This window comes from Dipteris shenzhenensis, chromosome 30 (assembly GCF_047967505.1).
Source record: "Dipteris shenzhenensis isolate YYH24624 ecotype China chromosome 30, Dip_SZ_1.0, whole genome shotgun sequence".
Taxonomy (NCBI): Eukaryota; Viridiplantae; Streptophyta; class Polypodiopsida; order Gleicheniales; family Dipteridaceae; genus Dipteris; species Dipteris shenzhenensis.
The window spans coordinates 29777715-29803292 of NC_141625.1; the positions used below are offsets into that span (position 1 = coordinate 29777715).

Here is a 25578-nt window from a genome sequence, read left to right on the forward strand (position 1 = left end):
TTACGGGTAAATATTTGTTTAGTGGCTAAATGCTAACTTGGTTTATTTAATAATATATTTGTTGACATTTAGAAATATATAGGTCCCAAGTATTGGTCAGCTCCCGTGACACCACAACTATTGGTCAACTTGCTGGAGATGGCATCTTACCTTGGGTGAATAAACTATCTTTTTTGTCGCTTTATTTTTTTAATAATAAGTGAGACTTATTTCAGCTATGTATTAATGTATAAGATTGATATTATTTTTTCTTATAAATTAGTTCCCGATTTGATTTTTTTGTTGGAACTCCAAGTTCAAGACTGTGCTTTTAGGGGATACATTCACCAAGGATATTATCATATTGTTCCTCAATGAGTTGCAAGTGCCTACGAACCACGGAGGATCTTCGTGTGCTTCTTGGTATATGAAGAGCATGTAGGATGGCATGCATTTTTTTGTGGACAAAATGGAGATTACATCTATCAATTTTTGCATCTTATCCATGCCCCTGCGTGTAAGTATTCTGACTGATGAGTTGCAAAAGTCTTTTTATTTAACAATTGTAATTCTTGACTTTATTTATTTTCCTTGTGTAGGCAGAATATGGATTTCTAAGACTCCACAGTACAATTGTGACCGACACCTACATGGGACTGCAGTAAATAGATATAAGCTTTTTTGATTAAGATAGTTCATTTTTTGCATGATTAGGATGTAAGAGCTATGATTAAAGGTGATTATGAACACCACCAAGGTTCATGAGATGATTCTCACTTAATAAATTCCAAGGTGTTTTATACACTATGACTTTAGAACCATTCTCCCCTCATAGAGGAATGGCAGTGGTTCAGAAATACTACAAAGTGAGAATTTAATGATGTTTGATTTCACAATGAAATGTTCAAGTTTTTAGCATAGTATTGCATGATTTGTCTTAAGATGCAATTATCAAGGGAGAACATAGTTAAGATTTCATGATTTTGTGAATGATAATGTAGTTGCTTTCGCCTATTTCTCTAGTTTTTCATGGAGAAAGCCTACAATTTCTCAAAATATTGCCAAGCTAGGAATTGGGATTTTCTCAAATTATCTAATACGGTATTTAGATATGAATAATAGGGGCCTAAAGCTCATATCATGTGGCTAAAATCATCTATTAAGGTAATTTAATAACTTGCTCCTCCTAGGGTTACATTATCCTTAGTACCCCAAATATCATAGTGCCACTATTTCCAAAGGATATTTACTTAATCTTTACTTACTCCCCCCCTCTTAACCAAGTTTGCTTGGTGAGTTGACATGCTGGACACACATGGATGAAATCCAAATAACCAAAAAAGAGGCAACCCTTTCACAAGCTCTTTTGCTTGTATCTCCTTCAACCTTCTATAATTGATATGGCCAAGCCTTTTATGTCATAATTCAACTTCTTGATCTTATTTGTGACCACTTTGTGCAAACATACCTTACTGTATAGAAGGTGTTCTTGCATTAAATGTAAATACTTTTCCTGTCTTATGGCCTCCTTTACAGACCATCTATATTTGAAAAAATCATTCAAGGGGGGTTATCCACACCCTTTTTAAAGGAAACTGTAAGCAAGGTGGGTTACCCACACTCTACATAAAGGAAAATCATTCAAGGGGGGTAATTCACGCCCTTAATAAAGACAAATATAAGCAATAAATTAAATTTGCATGAATTCATTAATTTATTAAAGGGAAATATAATAATTTAAATAAAGCAAATGATTGATTTCAATGAATAAAGCCCTAATTGGGTACATGGTTGGGGAAAATCAACTAGGAAAAAAAGCTTAGTATAATCTAAACAAGAATTCTTGAATTTAGGAATTAAACATGTACACAATTGGAGGTGTAAAAAGTTGAATGTAAAAATGTTAATAACCAGGCATGTTCATCTCAGATAATACAATGACATTTATGTTTGGAGATGTCTGCATTTAGTCTCTGATGTTCAAGGTTGTATGCACTAATAAAGAAGTCAAGTCTTCTCTTTTCTAGTCCCAACATGAAGCAAACCAAGGCTCATGCCTTACTTTGCCAGCATCCCCTAGTAGTATGGCTTTCCATAATAGGGTTCACCACACTTAATCTAAATGAACCTTGAAATCAGAAATACCATTTTGATCTATCATCATTCAGTTCTACTATTGGTATCTGGTATAGGCAGTAAAGAACTCATTGTGTATGCAGAGGACTGAGCCTCCCTTCCAACTCACTTCTCCCTTCCATAAATCTAGTCTTTCCATGACCAATCTCTGATGTTGGTTGGTTAGGGAGAACTCCCTTCTGATTTCAAGCCTAGATTTCCACTTGAAAAGATCTTTATTCCACAGCTGACCCCAAGATTGGATACCTTTCTTAAATAAGATGGCTGCCACTAAAAATTGCTCATCTATCAAAGGGACTCCCCTTTGACTTATGTGGTTCAGGGTTAAAAAGAGCAGAGATAAAAGCCCTGTAGGGTGTAATGTGCCTCATATTCCTCAATAGTAGCTGAGCCCAATCCTCCTCTAGATGAAGTGATTCTTTGATAATCCAAGTAGCAGAAGAGATATCTATCTTCTTTGGGCTTGATACAATAGTCCCACCTTACTTAAGACATCAACAGCTGGTGCTCCCTTGCAAATACCCTCTTCTTCAGGATCATCCTCTCTACCTTTTTAAGGCCCTATCCAAGCTCATTGTGACGTGGGTGTCCCCTCAGTCAAAGCTCCTTCCACTATTGCTGATGTAGGTACACAAAGCCCTCTTGATGTTGAATTTTGTTCTCAGAGCCTCTTCACTCGCACATCAGTTTCTATTGAAGCTGCCCATGCTCAATGCTCCCCACATGCTGCTGTCCCTCCTTTCTATCCTCCTGTGGTTAGCCTCTCCAGCAAATCCCCCCCTGTGGACACCTCAGATCAGTCACTTGTTGCCTCTCTTGGCTCCAACATCCAATTTCCTTGTGCTGGTTTCTCTACTCAGTTCCCTTCTACCCTTCCTCATCAGACTTAGGGTCTTGCTGTTTGAAACCACGAGGCCCTAAGAGTGAAAGCTTGGGGCATAGAAGTAAAACCTTTTTTAATATTGAAACTATTTTAATCCCATTGTTGTGGCAACTATGGTTGTGGAAAGATTTCATCAATAAACTGGGCCCTTCTTTCTACTCTTTGAACTCTATAAATGGCCTTGGCAATGTGATGTTGCTCAACTCCACCATGATAGAAGCATAAAAGTAGGACACAAGAACCATGATTTTGAAACCTAGGAAGCTCTTTGATTTTTGTGAAACATTAAAACAAAGAGTCACCCCATTTCGCGAGAACCATCCCAATCCGCTGTCAATCATTAGGCACTTGGTATATGCACGTCTTTAAATCAAACTTTAGATCATGTGGAATAGTTAATAAAAGTTTTGTAAGGCTTGAGGCTTTGATTGTGGGTGGAAGAAATCTCACTCGCATCTTGTATTACTTATATCACTTATTGCTAATTCGCTTCGAGCCACCACTAGAGTGATGCTCTCCGTAACATCAATCTTTGCCACAAAATAATGCTCACATATGTACAAATAATCAACACATACACATGTAAAATACATTTGCTTATCCCACTTCCCTATCGATTTTCTGTTCTTGCTCCTCTTTGATGATGGCTTTGCCCCAAACATGATGAAAAATATTTCTTGCATCCAATAACATAGAAAAGTAATCTTGAAACGCATGGTTATTGAGGCATTCAAAAGTCTACTAAACCATGACACATAACACATTAATCTTCCAAGCATTTGAGAGGAATAAAGGTTGCAATAACTTGTCCAAATGTTTGCTTCCTCTATTTCCTAAGTAGCATACTAAATTTATGGCACAATCACAACGCTCGCAACTGACCAGAATGGAGGGGCCTTGAGACTTGAAATTTATTTTCTTAAAATTAAGATCCTGGGTCTAGTGGTCTAAGAGGACCTCCCCGCGTCTTGCTTAATGTCGGGGAGGCTGCCCAGTGGGCAGAGAAGGCTTCAAATGAAATTTGTGTCCCCCCGTGTCCTTGTTGAAATCTACTCCCTGTTCCACTGGGTAGAACGAGCAAAGCAAGTCTCCCAACTTGTTGGAGAGAGATTTTGACTAGCAAGAGATAGCTCATTGAAGGCTTGTCCTTGTCGAGCATTGGAATGCTAGACTGGAATCTTAATTTCAGCTCATGCTGGGCCGGCGTTTGACTGCTAGAGCTAACAGAGCTGAGCCAGCATCCTTTCATCATGGGGCCACACTTTGAGCGTGCTAGAGGCGCTTCCGCAGAGCGACTAGCCTAAGTGGGGAAGTTCTCTAAATGCTCTTGGCAACCTAAGGTTTGAGCCCTGTGTAGCCTATATAGGTCAACAGAGGTGGGATAGTGATCAAAAGCCTGTGTTCTCATTCTTAACAGATCATTTGCTGTTGTGTGCTAGGGTTTACGATACCTGCTTTTTTCGCCATAGCCACACAGAGCTCGCTCCTTCATCATGACTACCGCAGCTCGCCCTACCTGGGCTCCCGCCAAAGGTGGCCAGGAACAAGGTGGCACTCGCATGTTCGGTCCCTCGCAGAAATTCTCCTCCCGTGACCTCGCCTCGCATACCAATCTCAAATCCAGGTACCTTCCCCCATATCCATTTTTGCTTAATTTGTTTCTTTCAATGTGGATTTTTCTTTTGTTTCCTCTGTTCGGGTCTCCCGCAAAAAGAAAAACCGGATCAATTCATTATGATACAACAGTCTTATAGATACGTTTTCAACAGTGCGTCATAGATTCCTGCCAGTTTCCAGGAACTAAGCCGCGTAATGTTGAATTGTAGGAAAGAGGGCCAAGATACTCAGGAGGAGCTACGCAAAAGAAATCTCAGGGAAGAATTGGACGAGCGCGAACGTAAGCATTTTTCATCAAAAGACAGAAGCTACGCCGGTATGTATCTTGCCTTTTTCTCAAGGGGTGCTTTTGTAGTGCAAGATTGGTAAAGATATTTTCTGGATGATTGATCTGATTGCCTGCAGATGATCGTGAAAGGAGAAGAGGTTTGCCAGGAAGTGCTGCATATCTGGAGAATGGAGGTGAGAATGATGGATGGTCACTGCGTGCTACTGGATTACTGTGAGGAAAGCGGAATGTTTTCTTAGACCCCTTACACCTTTTGCAGGGACTAGAAGGGAGACAGAGGAAAAACTGGCAATTAAGAACATAGATGCTGACGATTCAGACGCGGAACTCAAGAGTGATTCTGACGAAAGGTATATGTGGCTGTTAATGGTAGTAGTGATTAGACAGTTCAGTAGATATGCTGTGTTTATTTTAACTTTGGGTAAGCGGCTATACAACATAAATTCCTCATTTTTTTGAGTTTAAAGCTAGCGAAATCGCTCATTTCATAGCAGCGTGAATAGGCTGGCTCCTGTCAGATGAACAAGTTACTTCGTTTGTCTAATGAACTGAAATATTTCATCTCATTCCTTGATGAGGAATGCCACCCTAGTAGTCAAGGTCTGTGTAATACTGATCGGGGAGCGTGCGCTAGTTTTGATTCACATTTCTTGGATTCGTCTATTCTCATCAGCGTGGGAATCTTGGAAACCTTGAACACAACTCAATTGAGAGAACATAGCTCCTTATTGTGCACGAATGTTCTTGCTATCTATCGTATTTGTTGAGTAAAATGAGTCCTCTTTCATGGATCGTAACCTCTCTCTTGAGTTTACAAATTCAACAACCCTTGTTTGAATCTGGTATTCACAAGGCTGGGCAAGCTGTGTTATTTGAAGCTCTTCTAATTTCATGAGCTTGAGCCTGAATCTTGTTGTGTGCCCATTGATTTTTTCCTTTTTGTTTGATTCCAGATTCATTGCCTTTCTTGAACTTGTTGTGCGCATAGATCTTTCGAATCGAATTCTTGTTCCATGAGCCGTATAAGTTGTTTTTGAATATGTAAACTTATACCTTGGAGGTCTAGGAATCTTGTTGCCTTGGTTTGAATTTTGAAGAACTTCGTGTTGGAAATAAAAAGGGCTCGTGTGGTCCTAACACCCCTCATGGTGGCTTGGTTAAAGAAAGCAATTGAAGACCCTTGGCATGCTGGTTTACATGTGTACATATGAAGGAATAAATAATCCCATATGCAATAGTGACATCAAGACATGCTTGGATATAATAAGGTGTGAGCCCCTCTCCCATTATCCCGCCGGCGTTTTGTTGGATGTGGGAGAGGTTCCCCATGGCTATGGGGCGGGGTGTGGGACCATACCCGGTGCATCTAGGCGATGACACGTGGCATATGGCCTGGCTAGCAAGTTCTCTCTCGTGGTGTTAGACCCATGGGGGGTGTTGGAAATAAAAAGGGCTCGTGTGTGGTCCTAACACCCCTCGTGGTGGCTTGGTTAAAGAAAGCAATTGAAGACCCTCGGCGCGCAGGTTGACATGTGGACATATGAAAGAATAAATAATCCCATATGCAATAGTGACATCAAGACATGCTTGGGTATAATAAGGTGTGAGCCCCTCTCCCATTATCCCGCCGGCTTTTTGTTGGATGTGGGAGAGGTTCTGCATGGCTATGGGGCGGGGTGTGGGACCGCTGTATCCGGTGCATCCCGATGATGACACGTGGCATACGGCCACGCTTTCTAACACTTCGTAGGCAGATTTGAGTCTTCAAAGACCCATGCATGCGTTTAGTCGTCTGGCTTCATCGTCCCTTTTGGGTATTCTATCATTAGTTCTTTTTGGCTGTTGTTCTCATCCCCCCCTCCCCCAATCAGTGAAGCTTGTTTCATGGGCCATTTCTTGATAATGCCCTGGTCTTTCTAAACTATTTGTTTGCTCAACGTTTTTGCTGTTGCTGCTTATCAGTTATTGACATGTCGTGTGCATTATGAGCCAGTGGCCCTTCCCTACATGAGTGTTCTCCTACATGAAGCTGTTGAAAGAGGGCAGCGCCTTCCTGTCAGCCCCTTTACGGGGCTGCCCAGGGTTTTGGTAATAGTTGTTATTATGGGCAGGCACCAGGGAGGGAAGAATCCTTTTTGAGTTAGGTATAGCAGGGCCTGAAGATCCTGCTTGTCTGCAGCAGTTGGTTGCAGACTTAGGGGCTGCTCTGGGCTGCCAGGGCCCAGGAGTAGTTCCAGATTTTGGCAACAAAGGCCAGTAGCAAGGCTTTTATAGGCCAGCAACCAGATCACACAGACCTGGTTTGCTCCAGTCGGCCAGCCAACCAGGCTGGTCTGCAGTATAGTCTCCTATATAAACTCATCTCCCTTATTTCGTTTCAACACTCAGCAAAGCCTCTCCTGTGAATTGTTTCCTGCGTATCCTGCCTACCTGAGCCTCTCCTACAGTCTCGTGGAGCAGAGTTTCTGGTGTAGCCACAAGTTCCTTCTGTCAGTTGGAACCCTACAGTGATCCTTATAATAGATTCACTATTTTGGTGCTGCAATAAATCTACAGGTCGGAACACTGTTTTCTTAAGATATCTGCAAGTTGAATTTGTATTTAAGTGCTTGGTAGTGTGGACTGTTTCCTGGGCAAGTCTTTCTTTTATTTCTACATGGTATCAGAGCCTAAGGTGTCCACGAAGCACTTAGATCTGCCCCCCCCCTTCTCTCTCTCTCTCTCTCTCTCTCTCTCTCTCTCTCTCTCTCTCTCTCTCTCTCCCCCGTCCTCCCCCGCCCTATATCCCAAAGCTCATTCAGGAGTATAGGATAGTGTGTTTGGCCACTTTGAGGTCTGCATTTTACTGATACAAGCAAGCTTGCTGGGACGGACTATCTGTTGGGGAAGTTCAAGGTGAAGACCAATCTCATTGCAAGGAAATTGCGAAGGATTGTGATCGGCTTGGAGAAGCCTCCATTGTCAGGCTCCATTACCCTAAAGAAGATCTTTACAAATGACAATGCTGAGGATCTAGGGATGTTGGGATGGGGAGAAGGATGCACAAAACCTTCGGGATGACAGTAGTAGACATACCACTGATCTAAACGGCTACAGCCACAACGTAGGTGTGGAAGATTCTTTGAGACCAGTTTGAGGCCCAGAGTATGCCCCATGTGGTTAGACTTTAGTCCCAACTCCTCAATCTATGGCTTAGTGATGGAGATCCAGTGACGCCTAGAGTATGACCCTTATGGTTAGTCCCAACTCCTCAATTTACTGCTTAGTGATAAAAGATCAAGTGACATTTCATATCACTAGGATCAAGGAGAGATACAAGGTAGTCGGAACCAAGTTTGATACTGAGTAGTAGTGATGGAGATCATATCACTAGGATCAAGGAGATACGAGGGAGTCGGAACCACCAAATTTTCGGCATGTGCTTACTCTGGTGAGAGGAGTAGACAACTAATCTTCAAGGAGGTGAGGTCCTTGTGGGTTGAAGACAAGAGGCAAAAGCTGTATGAAGTAGGGGATGAAGCTGCATTGGTGGCCCAAGGGAAGGGCAAGAAGAACAACATCAGGGGTGGGAAGAAGCCCACAGGAGAATCCACTTCTCAGAATGGGCAAAGGAAGAACAAGAAACAAGTGGAGTGCTTCTATTGTGAGAAGCTTGGGCATGATTGTTGGAAAATGGAGGCAGACGATGCAAAGAAGTCCTAGCGAAGCCAAAGGAAGAGTCAACGAATGTTCGAAGGACGTGCTACTCTTTGCAGAGATCTTTGAGATGACACCTACTTTGGAGAACCCACTGTTCATTGACAATGGAGTTACTAGACACGTGATGTACCTCGAGAGTTGGTGGTTACCATCATTGGTGTTTTGAAGTGTCCGGTAAAAGGGAGAGGTTTCATTTTTTTTTCAAAAATTTGTTTGGGGTTTCAAAGGTGAAGGTGGAGTTTGATGATAAGCAGGGACTATCATGAGATTGAAACTGCACTATGTTGTGTTTTTAGAGGATGAGTTTGGGAATGTTCTTGGATTCATCTAGGTATATTTGATGATAAGCAGGGAAATTGCCAGAACAACGAGATCGTAGCTCATGTGGGGTGAGGAAGGCGTTCTTTATCGGATAAATACATTCCTTGCTTGTCATTAGGATTTGACGAGCACGTTTTGGCACAAGCGCTTTGGGCACGTATGACTCATCACTTTGGTAAAAATGCATGAAAGAATATGGTGATGGGGCTTCCAAACATTCTTTTTTTTGCACAGCTTGCCTTGAGGGTAAGCAACAACAGCAATCCTTTCCACATAGCCAGAAGAGGAGCACCACACCCTTGGAATTGGGAAGCTAAGCTTCACTGGGAGTTCACGCAGTCCCAACCAGGTCCAAAATGTGTGTAGTTGTAGTAGATCCTCACGGATAACCTGGTTGACCTCGTGTGATAAGAGGGGAGAAAACGGAGCATCCATGCTGTACTAGTCTATCCATGTGGAACCCCATTCGCTCAAACCATCTCTCTGTACATGCATACCAGCACCTTTGGGTCTCCTCTTGTTGCAAGTGCCATAGAAGAGGATAGAGCTATCCATGGTAGCTTGCTACGCCCTGAGGTATAATCCCCATATTCCCTAACTCGGTACATATATGTGATGACCTGAAATGTAGCATCTAGCTATAAAGGGGGTGACCCAAACTTAGTCTGAATGATCTGGTGAGGAACGGATGACTTACCACAAATCATCCGTGATAACATGAGAACTTGTAGCTGCTCCACACAGGCCCATTTTGTATCCGACAAGTCTGGCCTCCAACAAGGGTTGCCGTACATCCCCGCTGGGCGAGCCAAGGAGTCAAAAAGCAACCCCTTGGTGTGTGGATCTTGAAAGTGTGAGCGGAAGCACTGCCTCTCTAGTTTGGCCAATGAAGCATACCCTCTACTAAAGTGTGCTTGCGTCGCGGGTCTCATAGCGACTCTGGGTCCGGAGAAGATAACCCTAAGATAAGTGTATGATGAAATTATCTCAATAGATGACCCTGCAAATGTGAACTGCTCCTGACGCATGATGGCTCGAGATGTATTGAATATCATGACCTTGGTTTTACCCAGGCTGACCTTCAAATCATGAGACTCATAAAAGGACTGTAGTGCGTCTAGGTGTCTCTGAAGCCCCTCTGCTGAGGAAGGCAAGAGAGCCACGTCATCTGCATAGAGCAGAATCTGGATCAACATGCCTACAAGAGAGCAATCTACACTACCCTGTGTCCGCATCACTGTCTCAAGCTCGTCAATATAGAGGCCAAACAAGGTAGGCGACAAAGGACACCCTTGTTTGACCTTGATGATGCTCATGATCTCGTGACGAGGCATGCGTGAGAGGTTAGGGACTGGCTGATTTGGGATGTCATAAAGTGTGCGTGCATAATCAAACCAGATCTGAGTATCAGTGAGTGGTGGAGGGGACTGTCCTTCTAGAAATCTCCGCAAGAAGTCCTTAGAGTTGTTACTAAACAAAATGTTCAGTAGCTCCTCCTCGTTCCAACGAACGAAGTCTAGTTTCTTCCTTCGTACCAGTCTACGGTATTCATGTAGCGTATCTAGTGCGCTCGGAAGACTGTTTTTGGTTTCGAATCTGAGTTGAGGTTTATACTCATCATCGTACCAACTACTACAGGGTACAGTTCCAGGGGGTGGTGGGCGGGTGGTGTTGGGAAAGCGTGAATGACAGCCTCGTGAGTGAGCGGGTGACAAGGGCAGCATGATCCTCTAAAAGGGGTATGAAGTCAATATAAGCGAGAAGTATGTACAGACGCCCAGAGTAAGAAGGTGAGTGATCACGATCAAAGCGTATATCGTGGTAGGTGGAGTAAGCACCGAGTGGGGTGGAAGGTGCTGTGTGAAGGGAGGTGGAGATGCTAAAGAAAAGGTATGTATGATCAGTCCTTGGGGGGAGAGGTGCTACAGTGAAGTCAGTAATGCGAGATGTGAAGACAGGGGATCGCATGATGTAATCAACAACACTGGAGCCCCCCCCCCATGTGGAAAGCATGTGAAACCACTTGAAGCAGGCCATCTGTCAAACCGTTATAGATAATGAGATCATGTATCCTGTCGAGGTCTAATAGGGCCTGCCCATAAGATGAGAATGGACCTCGCCTGTCAGCCGAAACCCCTAGCATACCTGCCTCCTCAAGGTCAATATATGGCAATAGAGTGGAATCATCTTTGAAGTCAAGAAGTGGTACCTGACGGGCCCTTGTCCTTGCATTGAAGTCCCCCACTAGAAGGACTTCTCCGCGGCTAGAGAAGTCAACGGTGGACTGATAAAGGGCAACAAATGGGGATGTCTCATCATCACCTCGGATATCTCTGGCAAAGTGGGAGATCTCAGGGGGGAAGTAGCAAACTGTGACAAACAGATCCCGGCTGTCCATGTGTCGAATCCGAATCTAAAGAAATCTGGAATGTGTATCTCTCTGCTCTACTGAAATGGTCCCCCGAAGTGTGGATCTGAAAAGGATTGCAACTCCACCTGAACCTCGAACTCCTCGTGTACTCCTCGTCTCATCTCTGTAGGGAGACTCCCATGTATACCTACCGCACTATTGGAAGAGGGCGCTCTGGACTCTGATGTGTCTGTATAAAAGACTATGTCGTTGCTTGTATAGGATTTCGAGAAGTTTCGTGATTCTGACCATAAGGTACCATTACAGTTCCAAATGGTGCAGGACAGGGTCTCGGATATCTGAGTCTTAGAGACCCCGCTTCCCTATGTAGGGGAGGGGGCAGGTGCCCTACGGGGGCTTGTAAGAAGTCGTCCCTCTCGTACCGCTGTCCACTTCCCCTCCTTCCGAGCCTGATCCCGCTGCTGCAGCAAAGAGCGCCTCTCCTCAACCTGTAGAGGTATGAGGTCCTCATCCATAGAGATTGTTGGCTGATCTTGAAGGACTGACCTGCGTCGTAGAGCTGAAAGTCGTGCCTGAGTGTCATGGAACCGTATGATCAGGGGTTGCTCTCGGTTGGGATCTCTCCCCACCCGCCATGCCCTCTCTATCCTGTGCTCAGCCACACCCAGGGTAGCGGCCACGAACACAGTCGCATCTACCATCGGTGTAGCCTCAGCGTGTGGAATCCCGCGTACTCTGATGTTGAGAGCCTTATTGGCTCTCTGTTGTTGCTCCATGAGGGTAGCCGAAACGGTTACCCTTGCGGGTTCCCGTTTGGCCACGTCAACCCATTTGGAAGTCTCCTCAATAGCAGAGTGCATGCTCGCAATTTGTGCCTCGACCACCGGGGTCTCAAGAGAGGATGGAACTATTTAGGAGATACCACCTAGACCATCACAGATTGTGGTTGCAATGAAGTGAGAAAGCCTTGCCTTCAATTGGCCTAAGTTTTACAAACTATCTTACTCATGACTTTGACTCCAAGACCATATCCAAAAGAATTTGGGAAATACCCAAGCTGCAACACAAGTCATCGATGCAAGCGATGAATATTTTCTTGTTTGATTGAGTGCTGAGCCAATAAGGGTACTCTACCCCTAGGTAGTTGCCCAAAAATGATTGTAATTTCATTTATTGTGTGAGGTATTAGTTCTAGGATTTTATGTTATAACTGATACCCAATTAGGAGTAAGGAAGGATGACTAGGTGATGGTCTCAACTACTAGTCATTGAGGTGATTGTTATGAAACGGGACGTGTTGATAACATGGTCCGCTCTTTGTAGTATTGTAGTCGAGTTGGACATCTATTTTCTCTTTGCATGTTGTGTCTTACCTTGAGTGTGTGCAAGTGTGAATGTGTCTTTCAATTTGGAACTTTTGTGAGTGACCCTTGGCTCTAGATAGGGTGAAGATTTGATTTTGTGTAATGACACCTCAATAACATCATCAAGTGACCCTTGGTTCTACATAGGGTGAAGATATGATTCTATATAATGGCACCTCACTGACATCATCAATGAGGTAAATTTTTGTAGGAGACAAGGTTCTCAGCATATAAAATGAGGCCCATTATATTTTGCGTTATCACATTAACCCACATTAGTCCTTTGCTGTCAATCCTCGTCTTTGAGTCTCCATCCTATGATCTTCTCTTCTGTTTCTAATTTTAAAAAACTTGCTTTAATTTTAAGTAAACTACTCAATAGCAACACCTTTAAAAGTATAAATTGTCCTTGGACAGTGTGTATGGCTGTGACCTCCTATCGGAGCTGCATGATATCATGTCTGAGTCCCTGAATAAGACCCGCTTGCTTGATGGAGGAAGAGGAAGATGGAGAGGGAGCTTGATGGAGAGGCCGAAGGGAGATGGAGAGGAGCTTGATGGAGAGGGGGGGAGAGAGAGGGAGAGGGAGGGGAGCTTGATGGAGAGGCCCGAGGGAGATGGAGAGAGAGCTTGATGGAGAGGGAGATGGAGGTAGAGGGGGAGCTTTATGGAGAAGGGGATGAAGAGAGAGCCTTAATGGAGAGGGAGCTTGATGGAGTGGAGATGAAGATGGAGGGGGATGAAGAGGGAGCTTGATGGAGATAGAGAGCGAGCTTGATGGAGAGGGAGATGGAGAGGAAGAGGGAGATGGAGGGGGTGAGAGATAGAGAGGGATGTTCTTGGAGGGAGAGGGAGGGAGAGGGAGATGAAGAGGTGGGCAGCGGGCTGCTCGGTGGCTAGGGAGATGGAGAGGAAAAAGTGCTTGGTGGAGAGGGGGAGAGGTGGGGGGGGTATATATGCAGGTTTGGAGGAGAGGCAGGCCCTAAATGATAAAAAACGGGCAAAAAATGGTCAAATCCCGCAAACCCTAATCGGCCAAAAAACCCAAAAAACCAGTCGACCGTATGGGCCAGTACAGAATTAATCGACCAATTGATCGTATGGGCCAAGGATGTTCCGTATTGGCTTATACGGTCACAACCTTGCCTATGAGACCTCCAACGGATAGTTTTCTTGCAACTAGTCTATCCGTTTTTGCACTTGCCTTCCCCCTCCTGCCCTCCTTTGCTTCTTCCTCTTGTGCTTGTCTTTTTCTTCACTTGCACCACTTTAGGCTTCTCTCCCTGTTGACAGACCTCCTTTGCTACGCTTTCCCCACCTTCCCCTTGTGTATGGCTGCACTATATTATGTGATTTTTTAGTGCCGTGTTGCAAAGGCACGAAAGGCATTGATGCCTCCCTCCCAAGTCTCACAATTACATGTGCATTTATTTGAAGTCATATAAGAGAGGCCATCATGCGAATTGGGTCCGATGGTGAGAGATAATGAAAGTAACTGCGAGTCTATGGGCTCTTTGCATCCATTGTGCTTGTGTATCACATAGCATTGACTTATTGATTGAGAGCATAGGTCACATACAATGGGTTGACTCCATCTTTCGCACAGCACGAAGCATGGTGAAGTTCGTGAAGAAGAGGCCACATGTCTTGAACATATTTTGGGCCTATAGTTGTCTTGAGCTACTGAAGCCTGCAGTTACCAAATTTGCATACATGCTCATTGTGCTTGAGAGACTCCTGCGAGCTTGCAGAGAGTTAGTACGTGCAATATCTATTCAAATGAATGACTAGGGTGAGATAAGAGAGAGAGAGAGAGAGCTCGAAGGCAAGAGCTTTTGTGCATGACGTTACGTGAGAGGAGTGGTGGATTAGAGGTTGAGGAGTTGCTTATAACTCTCAACCCATCTACAGGGTGCCACACGTTACAAACACGGAGGGCACTACTCTACGAGTACATGGACAGGATTTGGGGGGGTTTTCAATAAGCAACGCCACTTGAGAGGAGAGTTGTAAAACTTTTGAAACCAGCCTCTAATCACTCAGAGGGCAGTGGAACTAAATCTTTAATCACTTCAGCACTCATTTACAGCTCACAAAGCATATATCACAACCATTAACCATTGCATGATCACCATTTGACATTTACCCATTTGTTCACAAACAAAACCACTGAAAAAGGGATGGAGGCTAGAATGCCCCTGCTCAACAGACATAGACAAGTGCACCCGATTGGCCTCAAACACCGTGGCGCCCCTTTTGGTATTTCTTTATATTTCACAGTGAAATGATTATAAGTTGCATCTGGGAGACCTTCCCTACAACTGAGCACGCAGCCCCAATTCACTAAGCCTTCGCAAGGCTTTCAAGCATAGAACACCATCACATGAGTGCACTTAACCATAGGCTCAATCCAAAGGCATTCTCTTTTTCGAGTGCAATTCCATTGGCTGTCCAGATGCAATCACACTGCACCCCAGCTGCACTCTCTTTGAGTGGTTTCCAGATGGCATTCACAAAGCTTTTCAAAGCTCCAAAATAAAATCAGAAAAGTACCCAACCAAAGAATGACTCATGTAGCACTGCCTGGGCACCTGTGAGCCAAGAAAGAGGCGGCACACGAGGCCAACCAATGGCTTATGGCAAAAAGAAATTTGGAGCAGCAAAATCACAACTCACCAAGCCCTGAAAACTCGAACCAAGTCCTCAATCGCCAAGAGGACAGTAGCCAATGCCCGATTGCATTCTCAGCCAAAGAGGAGTGCAAAAGCATGAAGAAAGAGCATTTACAAGAGCCGACCAGCAAGAATTCCACTGAAAAATGCGAAAAGAAGCACTTCTGTCGCGAAGAAATGGGAGTTCTTGGGCTCAAAAGAAGCGTGCTTCAGAGAGGAATGCATTGAGAAGGTTTTGGAGAAGTTTCATCGCCGGAAGGTCCTCCAAAACTGAGAAAAACCAGTCAACCAGCGCGTGGGACCACTCGAAATTCAACAGAAAGCTGTAGCTTTGCAAGAGGAGAGGCCCAGGAGGCGGTAGAAGCAAAAAGGTCCAGAAAAAGCCACTTTTGCAAATTCGACCAGCAAAAGAAGTGCTCAGCTCTACCCGTTCTACCAAACGCATGGAGGGAAAAGCATATCACTATGAAGGGGAGGCAGAGGGGAAGCCATCGGGCCAAACGGAAGTCGAGGAATCCAAACGGGTGAGGAGTTATGAAGAAAAACGGAATTCAGCTGAAGGAGGCTGAAAAACCAGTCCAAAATCTCAACAAAGGGAGAAGATGAGAGAGAAAACCACACATGTGAAGTTTAGAAGGCTTAGGAAGGTCTAGGAATGGCAAAGGAGCAAGCCCACGCTTGGACTTTTAAAACCAAAGTTGTCACGGTCTTGTAGTACATTAAAGTACTTAGAATTTCACGCCCCCGTGACATACCCCTCTCTTGAAACAACAAACCACAGTTGACTGCCCCAAAACACAGGAGCGAGCATGAAATATAGCATAAAAGAGTATACAAGAAAGGCGCAGCTATAGTATACAGAGAGAGTGAAAATATGGCTAGGAGAGGCATGCATCCATCCATATACACTGCTCAAAATCTATGTGATCCTTGGCGATCAATAGTCAAGATGCATCAATATCATGAAGTCTCACAGCAGAAATACTATCAGCTCAGTATCTCGAATGAAACATACAGTGTCATTAAGCGACCTCATGAAATCACGGTGAGCCCGTCTGTACTGAGGGAGTGGAGGTGCTACCTCCCTCTCGAACACGAGGTAATGCTCCAGATGCTCGCTCTGCTGAACTACCTGTAGGAGCCCGGACCACAGTCGGCACTGGTTGGAAAGCATCAAGGTAAAGCTGCAATATCCCAGGTGAATTTGCCAGTTCACCTTCCTCCATCCATTTCGCATCAAGTGATGGGTAATTTTGAAATTTTACCAAGAAGCGACGGATAACTTTACCTTTGAGCTTTCTATCTCTGTGTGCCAGAATCTGCTCTGGGACCATAATGTAGATGCTAAACGAAGAGAGAGAGAGAGAGTATGCAGTATAGGACGAGTCGAAGAAGAAGTCACGTCAACTTAGATAGATAAGATTCCTAAACACAAGTACAAAGTACTTGTATCTAGGCCTAGGACTAAGTGTCCTAGGTGTCATATAGGGCTAAGTGTCCTACATGGCATAGTAAGCACTAACACAATAAGTGCCTACACTTATGCCTACAAGGCACATACCATGGCCTATAGGGCATCACTAGAACCATCAAAAGATGGCCTACAAACCCCCCTCCATGGGATGGGCTGAAGTACTCTGGAAACGTCTCAGAATACCTGGTAGTTTCTGGTCATGGTGGCACATGTTCATCCAAAAGGATATAGCCACCTATGAATGTACAAGGAATGTCAGATCATGTAACAAAGGGAACCAAGTTTAAAGCCTGTCGGAAGACTTCGAACTTGGGACGAGGAAGTGCCTTTGTAAACATATCTGCGATGTTGTCCTCTGTGGGAAGATAGGACAACTCTATGTCGCCTGCTAACAACCGCTCCCGAACATAATGATAGTGAACTTCAATATGCTTGGTACGCGCATGAAACACTGGGTTACGCGCAATGGCCAAAGCACTCTGGCTGTCAGTGTAGAGAATAGTGGAGGATGTCTGGCAAATACCAAGATCTGTAAGTAACTGTCGAAGCCAAACACACTCTACTGTAGCGGTGAAGGCTGCCCTGTACTCAGCCTCACAACTAGACGTGGCAACTGTCGGTTGCTTCTTGCTGAGCCAAGAAATACATGAATTGCCAAGCAAAAAACAATTGCCAGTATGTGACACTCTGGTGTCGGAACATCCTGCCCAGTCACTATCCGTGTAAGCATGCATGGTAAGTGAACCCTGATCACCATAGAAGAGGGCTAAATCCTGAGTGCCTCTGAGATATCTCAAGACTCTCTTCACTGCCTGCCAATGCTGTGAACTGGGCATGTGCATGAATCTGCTGAGCTGAGATACTGCATACTGCAAGTCAGGTCTGGTGTGACATAAATAAATAAGGCATCCAACAGCCTGCTGATAAAGAGTGATATCACATGGTGGGCTCCCATCATGAGCTGAGAATTTGAAGCCAGGTTCCACTGGAGTAGAGATTGGCTTGCAATCCTCAAACTGAAAACGATCAAGGAGCTGTCCAATATACTTGGACTGAGACATCATGATACCCCCCTCAACATGAGCAAACTGAATGCCCAAATAATAATGGAGCTGTCCCATGTCTGACATGTCAAAAATCTGCTGCAAGTCAGCCTTGAAAGCTGCTATGTGCTGAGTATTTGGACCCGTGAGAAGCATATCATCCACATATAAAATCAGCACTAAAAAATCAGATCCACTCCCACGGAAATAAAGAGTGGGTTCTGTGGGACTATTCTGAAAACCAAGGGATAGTAAGTGTGCATGAATTTTGGCATACCATGCCCTGGGTGCCTGCTTCAAACCATAAAGGGCTTTTCTAAGCCGGCATACCTTATTTTCAGAATTAACAACCTCAAAACCAGGAGGTTGAGTGACATAGACTTCTTCCTGCAGATCCCCATGAAGAAAGGCAGTCTTGATGTCAAGTTGGTGCACTTGCCAATGATGATGGGCTGCAATGGCAATGATACATCGAATGGTAGTAATCCTGGATGTGGGAGCAAATGTCTCTTCAAAGTCAATGCCTTGTTGTTGGGCATACCCTTTTGCAACAAGACGGGCTTTGTATCGAGCTATGCTGCCATCAGATTTTCTATTTAATTTGTAGACCCACTGCGTTCCAATGGCATGCTTGCCAGGTGGGAGATCTACTAATTCCCAAGTGTCATTTTTGGCAATAGATTGTAACTCAGCTTTCATTGCATCCATCCACTCTTTGCTGTCAAAAGCATCTTTATGGCACAAAGGCTCTTCATTGCAAGCTGTAGCAAGGAGTGCAAACTCAAGAAAGTGACCATGCTGTCTATTCCCTGATCGTGTCCGGGAAGCAAAAGGCTGATCTTGTTTGCTGTCCCTCAATGTATCAAGAAGCCATCTGGGAACTTGCCTTTGTTGTCTATTAACAGCTCTTTCCTCAATGACTGCATCAGGAGTAATGGGATCATTTTGTGCCGGAAGAGAAACCTGCAAATCAGCATGAGGTTGAGGCTGATTATTGCTTTGTGGAGGGCCTGCAGGAGGGGCATGTTGCTGCTCAAAATCCTCTTCTGATGATGGTAGAGGTAACCAAGATTCAAAGGCATCAAACATGTCAATATTTGGCTTTGCTTTGCAATCCACAAGAGGAGAAGCTGAATGTTCAGCAAAGATCACATCTCTACTGACAATAATCTTCCCAGTATTTGGTTGATATAACCGATACCCTCTGCTCTCCTGGTTGTAACCAATGAATATGCATTTGATTGCCTTGTCATCAAGCTTATGTCTCAGCTGAGATGGTACATGAACATATGCAAGAGACCCAAAAACTTTCATGTGTGAAAGTGAAGGCTTCCTGCCTTTCCATGCTTCATAAGGTGTAATAGTCTTTAATGCCCGTGTAGGTGATCTATTCAGCACATAGTTGGCACACATTACTGCATCAAGCCAAAATTTATTGGGCAAAGACTTGGCCTTAAGCATGCATCTGGCCATCTCCATTGTGGACCTGTTTTTCCTTTCAGAAACAGGATTCTGCTGAGGAGTGTAAGGAGTAGTGCATGAGTGAATAATGCCCCGTGAGGAAAGAAATGCATCAAACTCCTTTGACATATACTCACCCCCCCCTATCTGTGTTGAGGGTGACAAGCTTGCATCCTGATTCATTCTCAACCATATTCAGCCATCTCTGAAAGCATAAGAAAACTTCAGATTTGGCCTTTAAAGGATATACTCAGCAATATCTTGTGAAATCATCAATGAGAGCCATGAAATACTTGTATCCTCCAATGGCATTTGTCCTCATTGGGCCACAGACATCACTGTGTACTAGCTGCAATTTTCCTTTGTGAGAGTTTTGGACAATTCTTTTGAAAAGGAAATCGATGCATCTTACCCAAAAGGCAACCCTCACACACATGTTTAGAAACTGTGTGAGTCTGAGGTACATCATTAGCCATCTGCTGTGAATGTAGCTTTGCAAGAGCTCTATAATTGAGATGGCCCATTCTCTCATGCCACAGATGAGTTTTAGCAAGCTGTGAATCTGAAATAGCCAATGCTTCGGTATAAAGTGCAGCTGCATGATGATCAAGGTGATAAAGTCCTTTTCGCAAAGTGCCAGTGAGAACTATGGCATTGTCATCACGAAGATCATATACTAGGCATCTGTAGCCATCAAAAATTACTCTGAAACCTGAAGTAGCAATTGCTGAAATTGAAATCAAGTTGACTTCAATTCCAGGCACAAAAAGAACATTTGTCAGAGTGACAGGATGGCTGGAAATGGATGTGAGCTGCACATCTCCAACTCCTTTTACAGCATATGAAGCATTATTGGCACATGTAACAGTCCCCCCTCGAGGTGCATAAGCTAAAGAATGAAACAACTGTCTGCAAGATGTGACATGCTTGGAAGCACCACTATCAAAGTACCAGGACTGAGCATCATTAGAAGTAAAAAGTGCATAAGCTTTGGAGGGATCAAATGAGCAATGGACAGCCCATGCCCAATCATCCTGAAGAGCATGTGCATGTGAAGCATCTGATGGCTCATGGGATTCAATGGCATGTGAGGCATTAGCTGTCAATCCTGCTTTCTTTTTCTCCGAAGCAATGCGCTTCCTGCATTCTGAAATGTCATGTCCAGGCTTGCGACAATAGTTGCATCTTTTCTTCTTTCCTTTATCTGCTGTATTTTTAGATGCAGGGGAGGAATTACAGCTGCTATGTGTAGAGGAATTGCAGCTGCTATGCGCAGATTTTGGCTTGTTCATAGGCTTGGAAACCTTGCCTCTTCCTGTTTGCTGTGAAGCAAATGCATGATCAGGAATAATTGCTTGTCTGTTAGCTCTACTTTGCTCTTCTTGCAAAAGCAAAGTAACAAGCTGATCAAAAGAATAGTGGTCTGGATTACCCATGGCCACTAATCGAAGGGTTGTAGCAAACCCTTGATATGTATCTGGTAGTCCATTCAATGTAGTACTGACAAGCTGTGAATTTGGCACCATTTCATCAATGTTGGCAAGCTGTTCCATGAGGTCCTTGACCTTTGTCAAATATGCATCCATTGACTCACCTTCATTCATATTCACTTCCTGTAATTGCCTTCTCAAATATGCAACACGAGCTTCATTGCGAATCTGATATAGAGAAGCCAATTTATCCCAAGCATCCTTTGCTGTCTTGCAAGAACGGATGTGTGGAATAATGATTCTCTTGCATGATAAAGCAATGCATGAATGTGCATTTGCATCTCTTGCATCCCATCTAGACTGTTCTTGAGTTGGAAGAGCAACGGCTGGAGTGCTAGAGGAAGAGGCATTAGGAGAAGTACCACCTGCAGCAGTAGAAACAACCACTGAAGGATTGGTTGGCCTCAGATCAGCCCCAGAAACAATATTCCACAAATGCTTTGCAACAAGAATATGTTTCATGAGATAAGACCACATCGGATAGTTGGTGCCATCCAACTTATCATCTTCACGAAGAACTCCAAATAAATCTTGATTGTTCCTAGCCATAGCAACTGTGATAACTTGTAAAAGACCTGAAAACCCAAAAGCTTGAAGGCTATCACTGCAATAAGCTGGCTGTCCCAAAAATGACAGCAAATATCTGCAAATTTTTGACCCAAATCAAAGGGCAAATGCAGATCTGACTCAAATGTGACAGTGACAGGCAATGTTCACCGCAAAAACAGCAAATTTTGCAAAAGCCCCAAATTTATTGAGGGCAAATAAGCCAAAAAGAGGGCAAATTCAGAAAAGCCCCAAATTTTGCTGAAATTTTGCAAATGTGACCCAATCTGACTCAATGTCCTGCAAATGTAACTGAATGTCCTGCAATCTGATTTAATGTACTGCAATCTGATGCAAAAACAGCAAATTTGGCAAAAGCCCCAAATTTATTTAGGGCAAATAGGCCAAAAAGAGGGCAAATGTGTGAAAGCCCCAAATTTTGCAATGTCTTGCAAAAGCCCCAAATTGCAAATGTAGATTCGCACTTCGAAATTGTACAAAACACTCGGAGCAGGTACAAGCTGTACGGTCAGCTGTTCTCAAAGTACACGTGTACGGAATGCAGATACAAGTTGTACGACGGCTGATGTGCAGGTGAACGTATGGAGCAGATGATCGTACGGAGCAAATGAACCTGTACAAAGCAGGTACGGTGCGAGTACACTTGTACGGAGAAGAGCGTACGGCTGTCACAGGTACTTATTCCGTATAGCGATGCGCAGATGTACGGCGACGGGCAGTACGGTGTACGGCGATGGGCAGTATGGTGACGATGTATAGTACGTAGTAGAACCGTACGGTTGTACGACGCGAATACCACTGAAGGTACGTTGTACGGCGATTCAGCGTGCATGTACAGCGCAGGTACCACTGAAGGTACGACGGAGCAAATAGCGATGAAGAGCCTCGAACCAGATCTGGGAGAGTGTCGACCAGCAAGGTAGAAAACCCTCCAATGAGCAATGGAGTACTCGGCTGAGGAGAGCTGGAAGGCTAGAGCAATACCTGCTCTGATACCACTGTAGATGCTAAACGAAGAGAGAGAGAGAGAGTGTGCAGTACAGGACGAGTCGAAGAAGAAGTCACATCAACTTAGATAGATAAGATTCCTAAACACAAGTACAAAGTACTTGTATCTAGGCCTAGGACTAAGTGTCCTAGGTGTCATATAGGACTAAGTGTCCTACATGGCATAGTAAGCACTAACACAATAAGTGCCTACACTTATGCCTACAAGGCACATACCATGGCCTATAGGGCATCACTAGAACCATCAAAAGATGGCTTACACATAAGTTCATCATGTTCTTCCACTTCAGGTTGCACCTCATTAGGTAAATCGTCGGGAATATCTCCATGATATTGCTTTAATAAGCTCACATGAAAGGCATTATGTATCTTCCAATGCGGAGGCAACTTCAGCCTGTAAGCTACCTCGTTTATCTTTTCAGAAACCTGGAAAGGACCATAGTAACACATTTTCAGCTTTGTGTACAACCTTTCCTTGCCTTTCTTATTTTTCAGCCTTGCCTTCTGAAAACGCAGCAAAACCCAATCACCTTCTGTGAATACCAATTCCCTGCGGTGCTTATCTGCTGCTCTTTTCTGCTTGTCCTGACTTCTTTGCAAGGCATATTTGATCTTCTTGTAAGCCTCTTCAAGGCTTTCCACAAAACGATCAGCTTCGAAGATTTTCTCTTTTATATGCAAAATGGGAGGTATCTTCCTAGCACCTTCCACTATTTCAAAAGGTGCTTTACCTGTGGATGTGTGCACCGTATTATTGTAAGCATATTCCAGCAAAGGCAAATAATGCTCCCATTTGCTTTTGTGGTTAGAGACATAGCATTTAAACATATCCAAGATGGTAGAGTTTTCCTGCTCCGATTGTCCATCAGACTGAGGGTGAAAAGATGACGAAAAATTCAGCGTAGTGCCCATATTTTCAAACAGTCCTCTCCAAAAGAGGCTGGTCATCCTCGGATCTCTATCATTGATTATGGATTCAGGCATCCCATGATACTTGAAGACATGCTGCAAAAACAATTTGGCCATTTGATCTTCTGTAATTTTCTTTCTTACTGGCACAAAGTGGGCTTGTTTGCTAAACCTGCAAATTATTGTCCACAATCCATCATGTCCAGTAGGAGTACGTGGAAGATCAAACACAAAATCCATAGCTATGCTTTGCCATGGTCTATCCGGAATTGGCAAAGGGTGTAACAACCCAGGTGCCTTCTGCCTGTCAAACTTTACTTTCTGACAAACCATGCATGTTCTCACATATTTTTCCACGTCTTTCCTCAAAGATGGCCAATAAAAGTATTGCTCCACTGCTGTAATTGTTGTTGTAATTCCCCTATGTCCTGCATATGGAGGAGCATGACTTTCCATTATGACTTTTTGTCGCATCTGATTAGTGACACAGAGTCGTCCATGCATCAAAATGAAACCCTCTTTCAACATATAGTGATCATGGCTTTGACCATCAGAAAGCTGATCATAAATAGTTGAAAAATCAGCATCATTAACATACTGATCTTTCATCACATCTAACACATTGTTGTAAGCAATGCTCACTGCTGAAACACTGGGTTTCTTGGAGACTGCTTCAAGTTGTGGTTTCTTGGAAAGTGCATCAGCCACGACATTTTTGTTACCCGGCTCATGTACAATTTGAAAATGAAACAGTTTAGAAAGTACTTTGAAGAAATTGCTTCTCCCTTGCATGCTTTACAAAAGAAAGCTGTACCGTTTCAGTAGGGACCAAAGGAAAATGCAGCTTTTGAAGAGCTGAAGCAAAAGTTGTGTTCTGAACCCGTTATTATCTTGCCAGATCTTGCAAAACCCTTTGCTGTAACTTGTGATGCATGTGGGAACAGCATAGGAGGCACTTTGATGCAGGATGGCAGAGTGGTTGCATATGAGAGTAGAGTTCTCAAAGATGCTGAATTGTACTTGCAGACATACGAGAAGGAAATGTTAGCAGTGATACATGCTTTGACCACATGGAAACATTACCTTCTTGGAGCTGATTTTTATGTGCAGACAGATCATCAGTCACTTAGATATTTTCTCACGCAAAGAAAATTATCTGAAAAGATAGTATGAACACAACCCAAGAAAGCTTTTGACTTCATGCATATTTTTTAAAATTGGCCAACTCCTTATGCCCTCAACTTTTGCAGGATCCATCTTGACTCCATCCTTTGATACTATATGACCGAGAAAATGAATCTCATGCATAAAGAACTCACTTTTCTTGGTGTTTATTAATAGCTTGTGTCTTTTCAACTCTTGAAACACAATAGTGAGGTGTTTCCTGTGCTCCTGCTCATTTTTAGAGAACACAATGATGCCATCGAAGAAAGTGCCCACAAACTTTCTCTGTGCTCTAAAAATTCTGTCCATCATTCTATTGAAAGTGGCAGGTGCATTAGTCAAACCAAAAGGCATCACAAGGAACTCATATAAGCCAAATGAAGTGCGGAAGGCAGTCTTGTAAACATCTTCAGGCCGTATCCTTATTTGATGGTATCCACTTTTAAGGTCAATACGACTGAACATTGAGGAACCTTCCAACCGATCCAATATATCATCAATGCGTGGAATTGGAAAACGGTTCTTAATTGTGACTTTATTTAAAGCCCTATAATCAATACACATTCTCCAACTACCATCCTTCTTTTGCACAAGCAACACAGGGGAACGGTAAGGAGAATTACTTGGCTGTATTAATTCCTTTTCCAAGAGTTCCTTCACTTGTGACATTATCTCTTCTTGTTGTGCCTTATTGACACAATAGAGAGGTATATTAGGCGGTGAGCTTCCTAGAATTATATCAATTTGATGATCCTCGGGCCTCTTGGGAGGTAATTCTTGAGGAAGTGCATCTGAGAAACAATCCTGAAAATCTGAAATAAAAGCAGCCCTTTCTCTATCTAAAGCAGAAAGAGTAGAGCGTTCCTGAACTGGTTGGCTGTCCTCTTTGACAAAAATCAAGTATGCTGAAATATGAGGCTTCATTACATTGGAAATACAAGAAGCTGAAACTACAGGGATGGACTCCCCTTTCAACTTTACATCAAGTACATGATTTTTGCCTCTATGAGTTAAAGAAATCTTCAGAAGTCCTCTGTATCCTGATATCCCTGGATATGCATCCTCAACTTGCCAATGATAGGAGTGACAGGTGTGTTGAGTTTAGGGTTGGCCATATCACACATGCCGGAT

At 43.7% G+C, this 25578-nt stretch overlaps 1 protein-coding gene across 2 annotated transcripts in view; it reads left to right on the plus strand.

The window, feature by feature from the left end:
* The first annotated feature begins 4174 nt into the window (after positions 1–4174).
* EMB2769 (Cwf15 / Cwc15 cell cycle control family protein) overlaps positions 4175–25578 on the plus strand; it is a 46445-nt gene continuing 25041 nt past the window's right edge. Inside the window, exons 1-5 of one of the 2 annotated variants that reach the window (XM_087401576.1) lie at positions 4175–4338; positions 4438–4622; positions 4825–4931; positions 5021–5077; positions 5164–5254. In XM_087401576.1, the coding sequence (XP_087257702.1) occupies positions 4492–4622; positions 4825–4931; positions 5021–5077; positions 5164–5254 (386 nt within the window). In that variant the 5' untranslated portion in view covers positions 4175–4338; positions 4438–4491. Of the gene's footprint in view, positions 4339–4363; positions 4623–4824; positions 4932–5020; positions 5078–5163; positions 5255–25578 lie in introns of those variants that run through there. The other variant, XM_087401575.1, reaches the window with a different exon arrangement.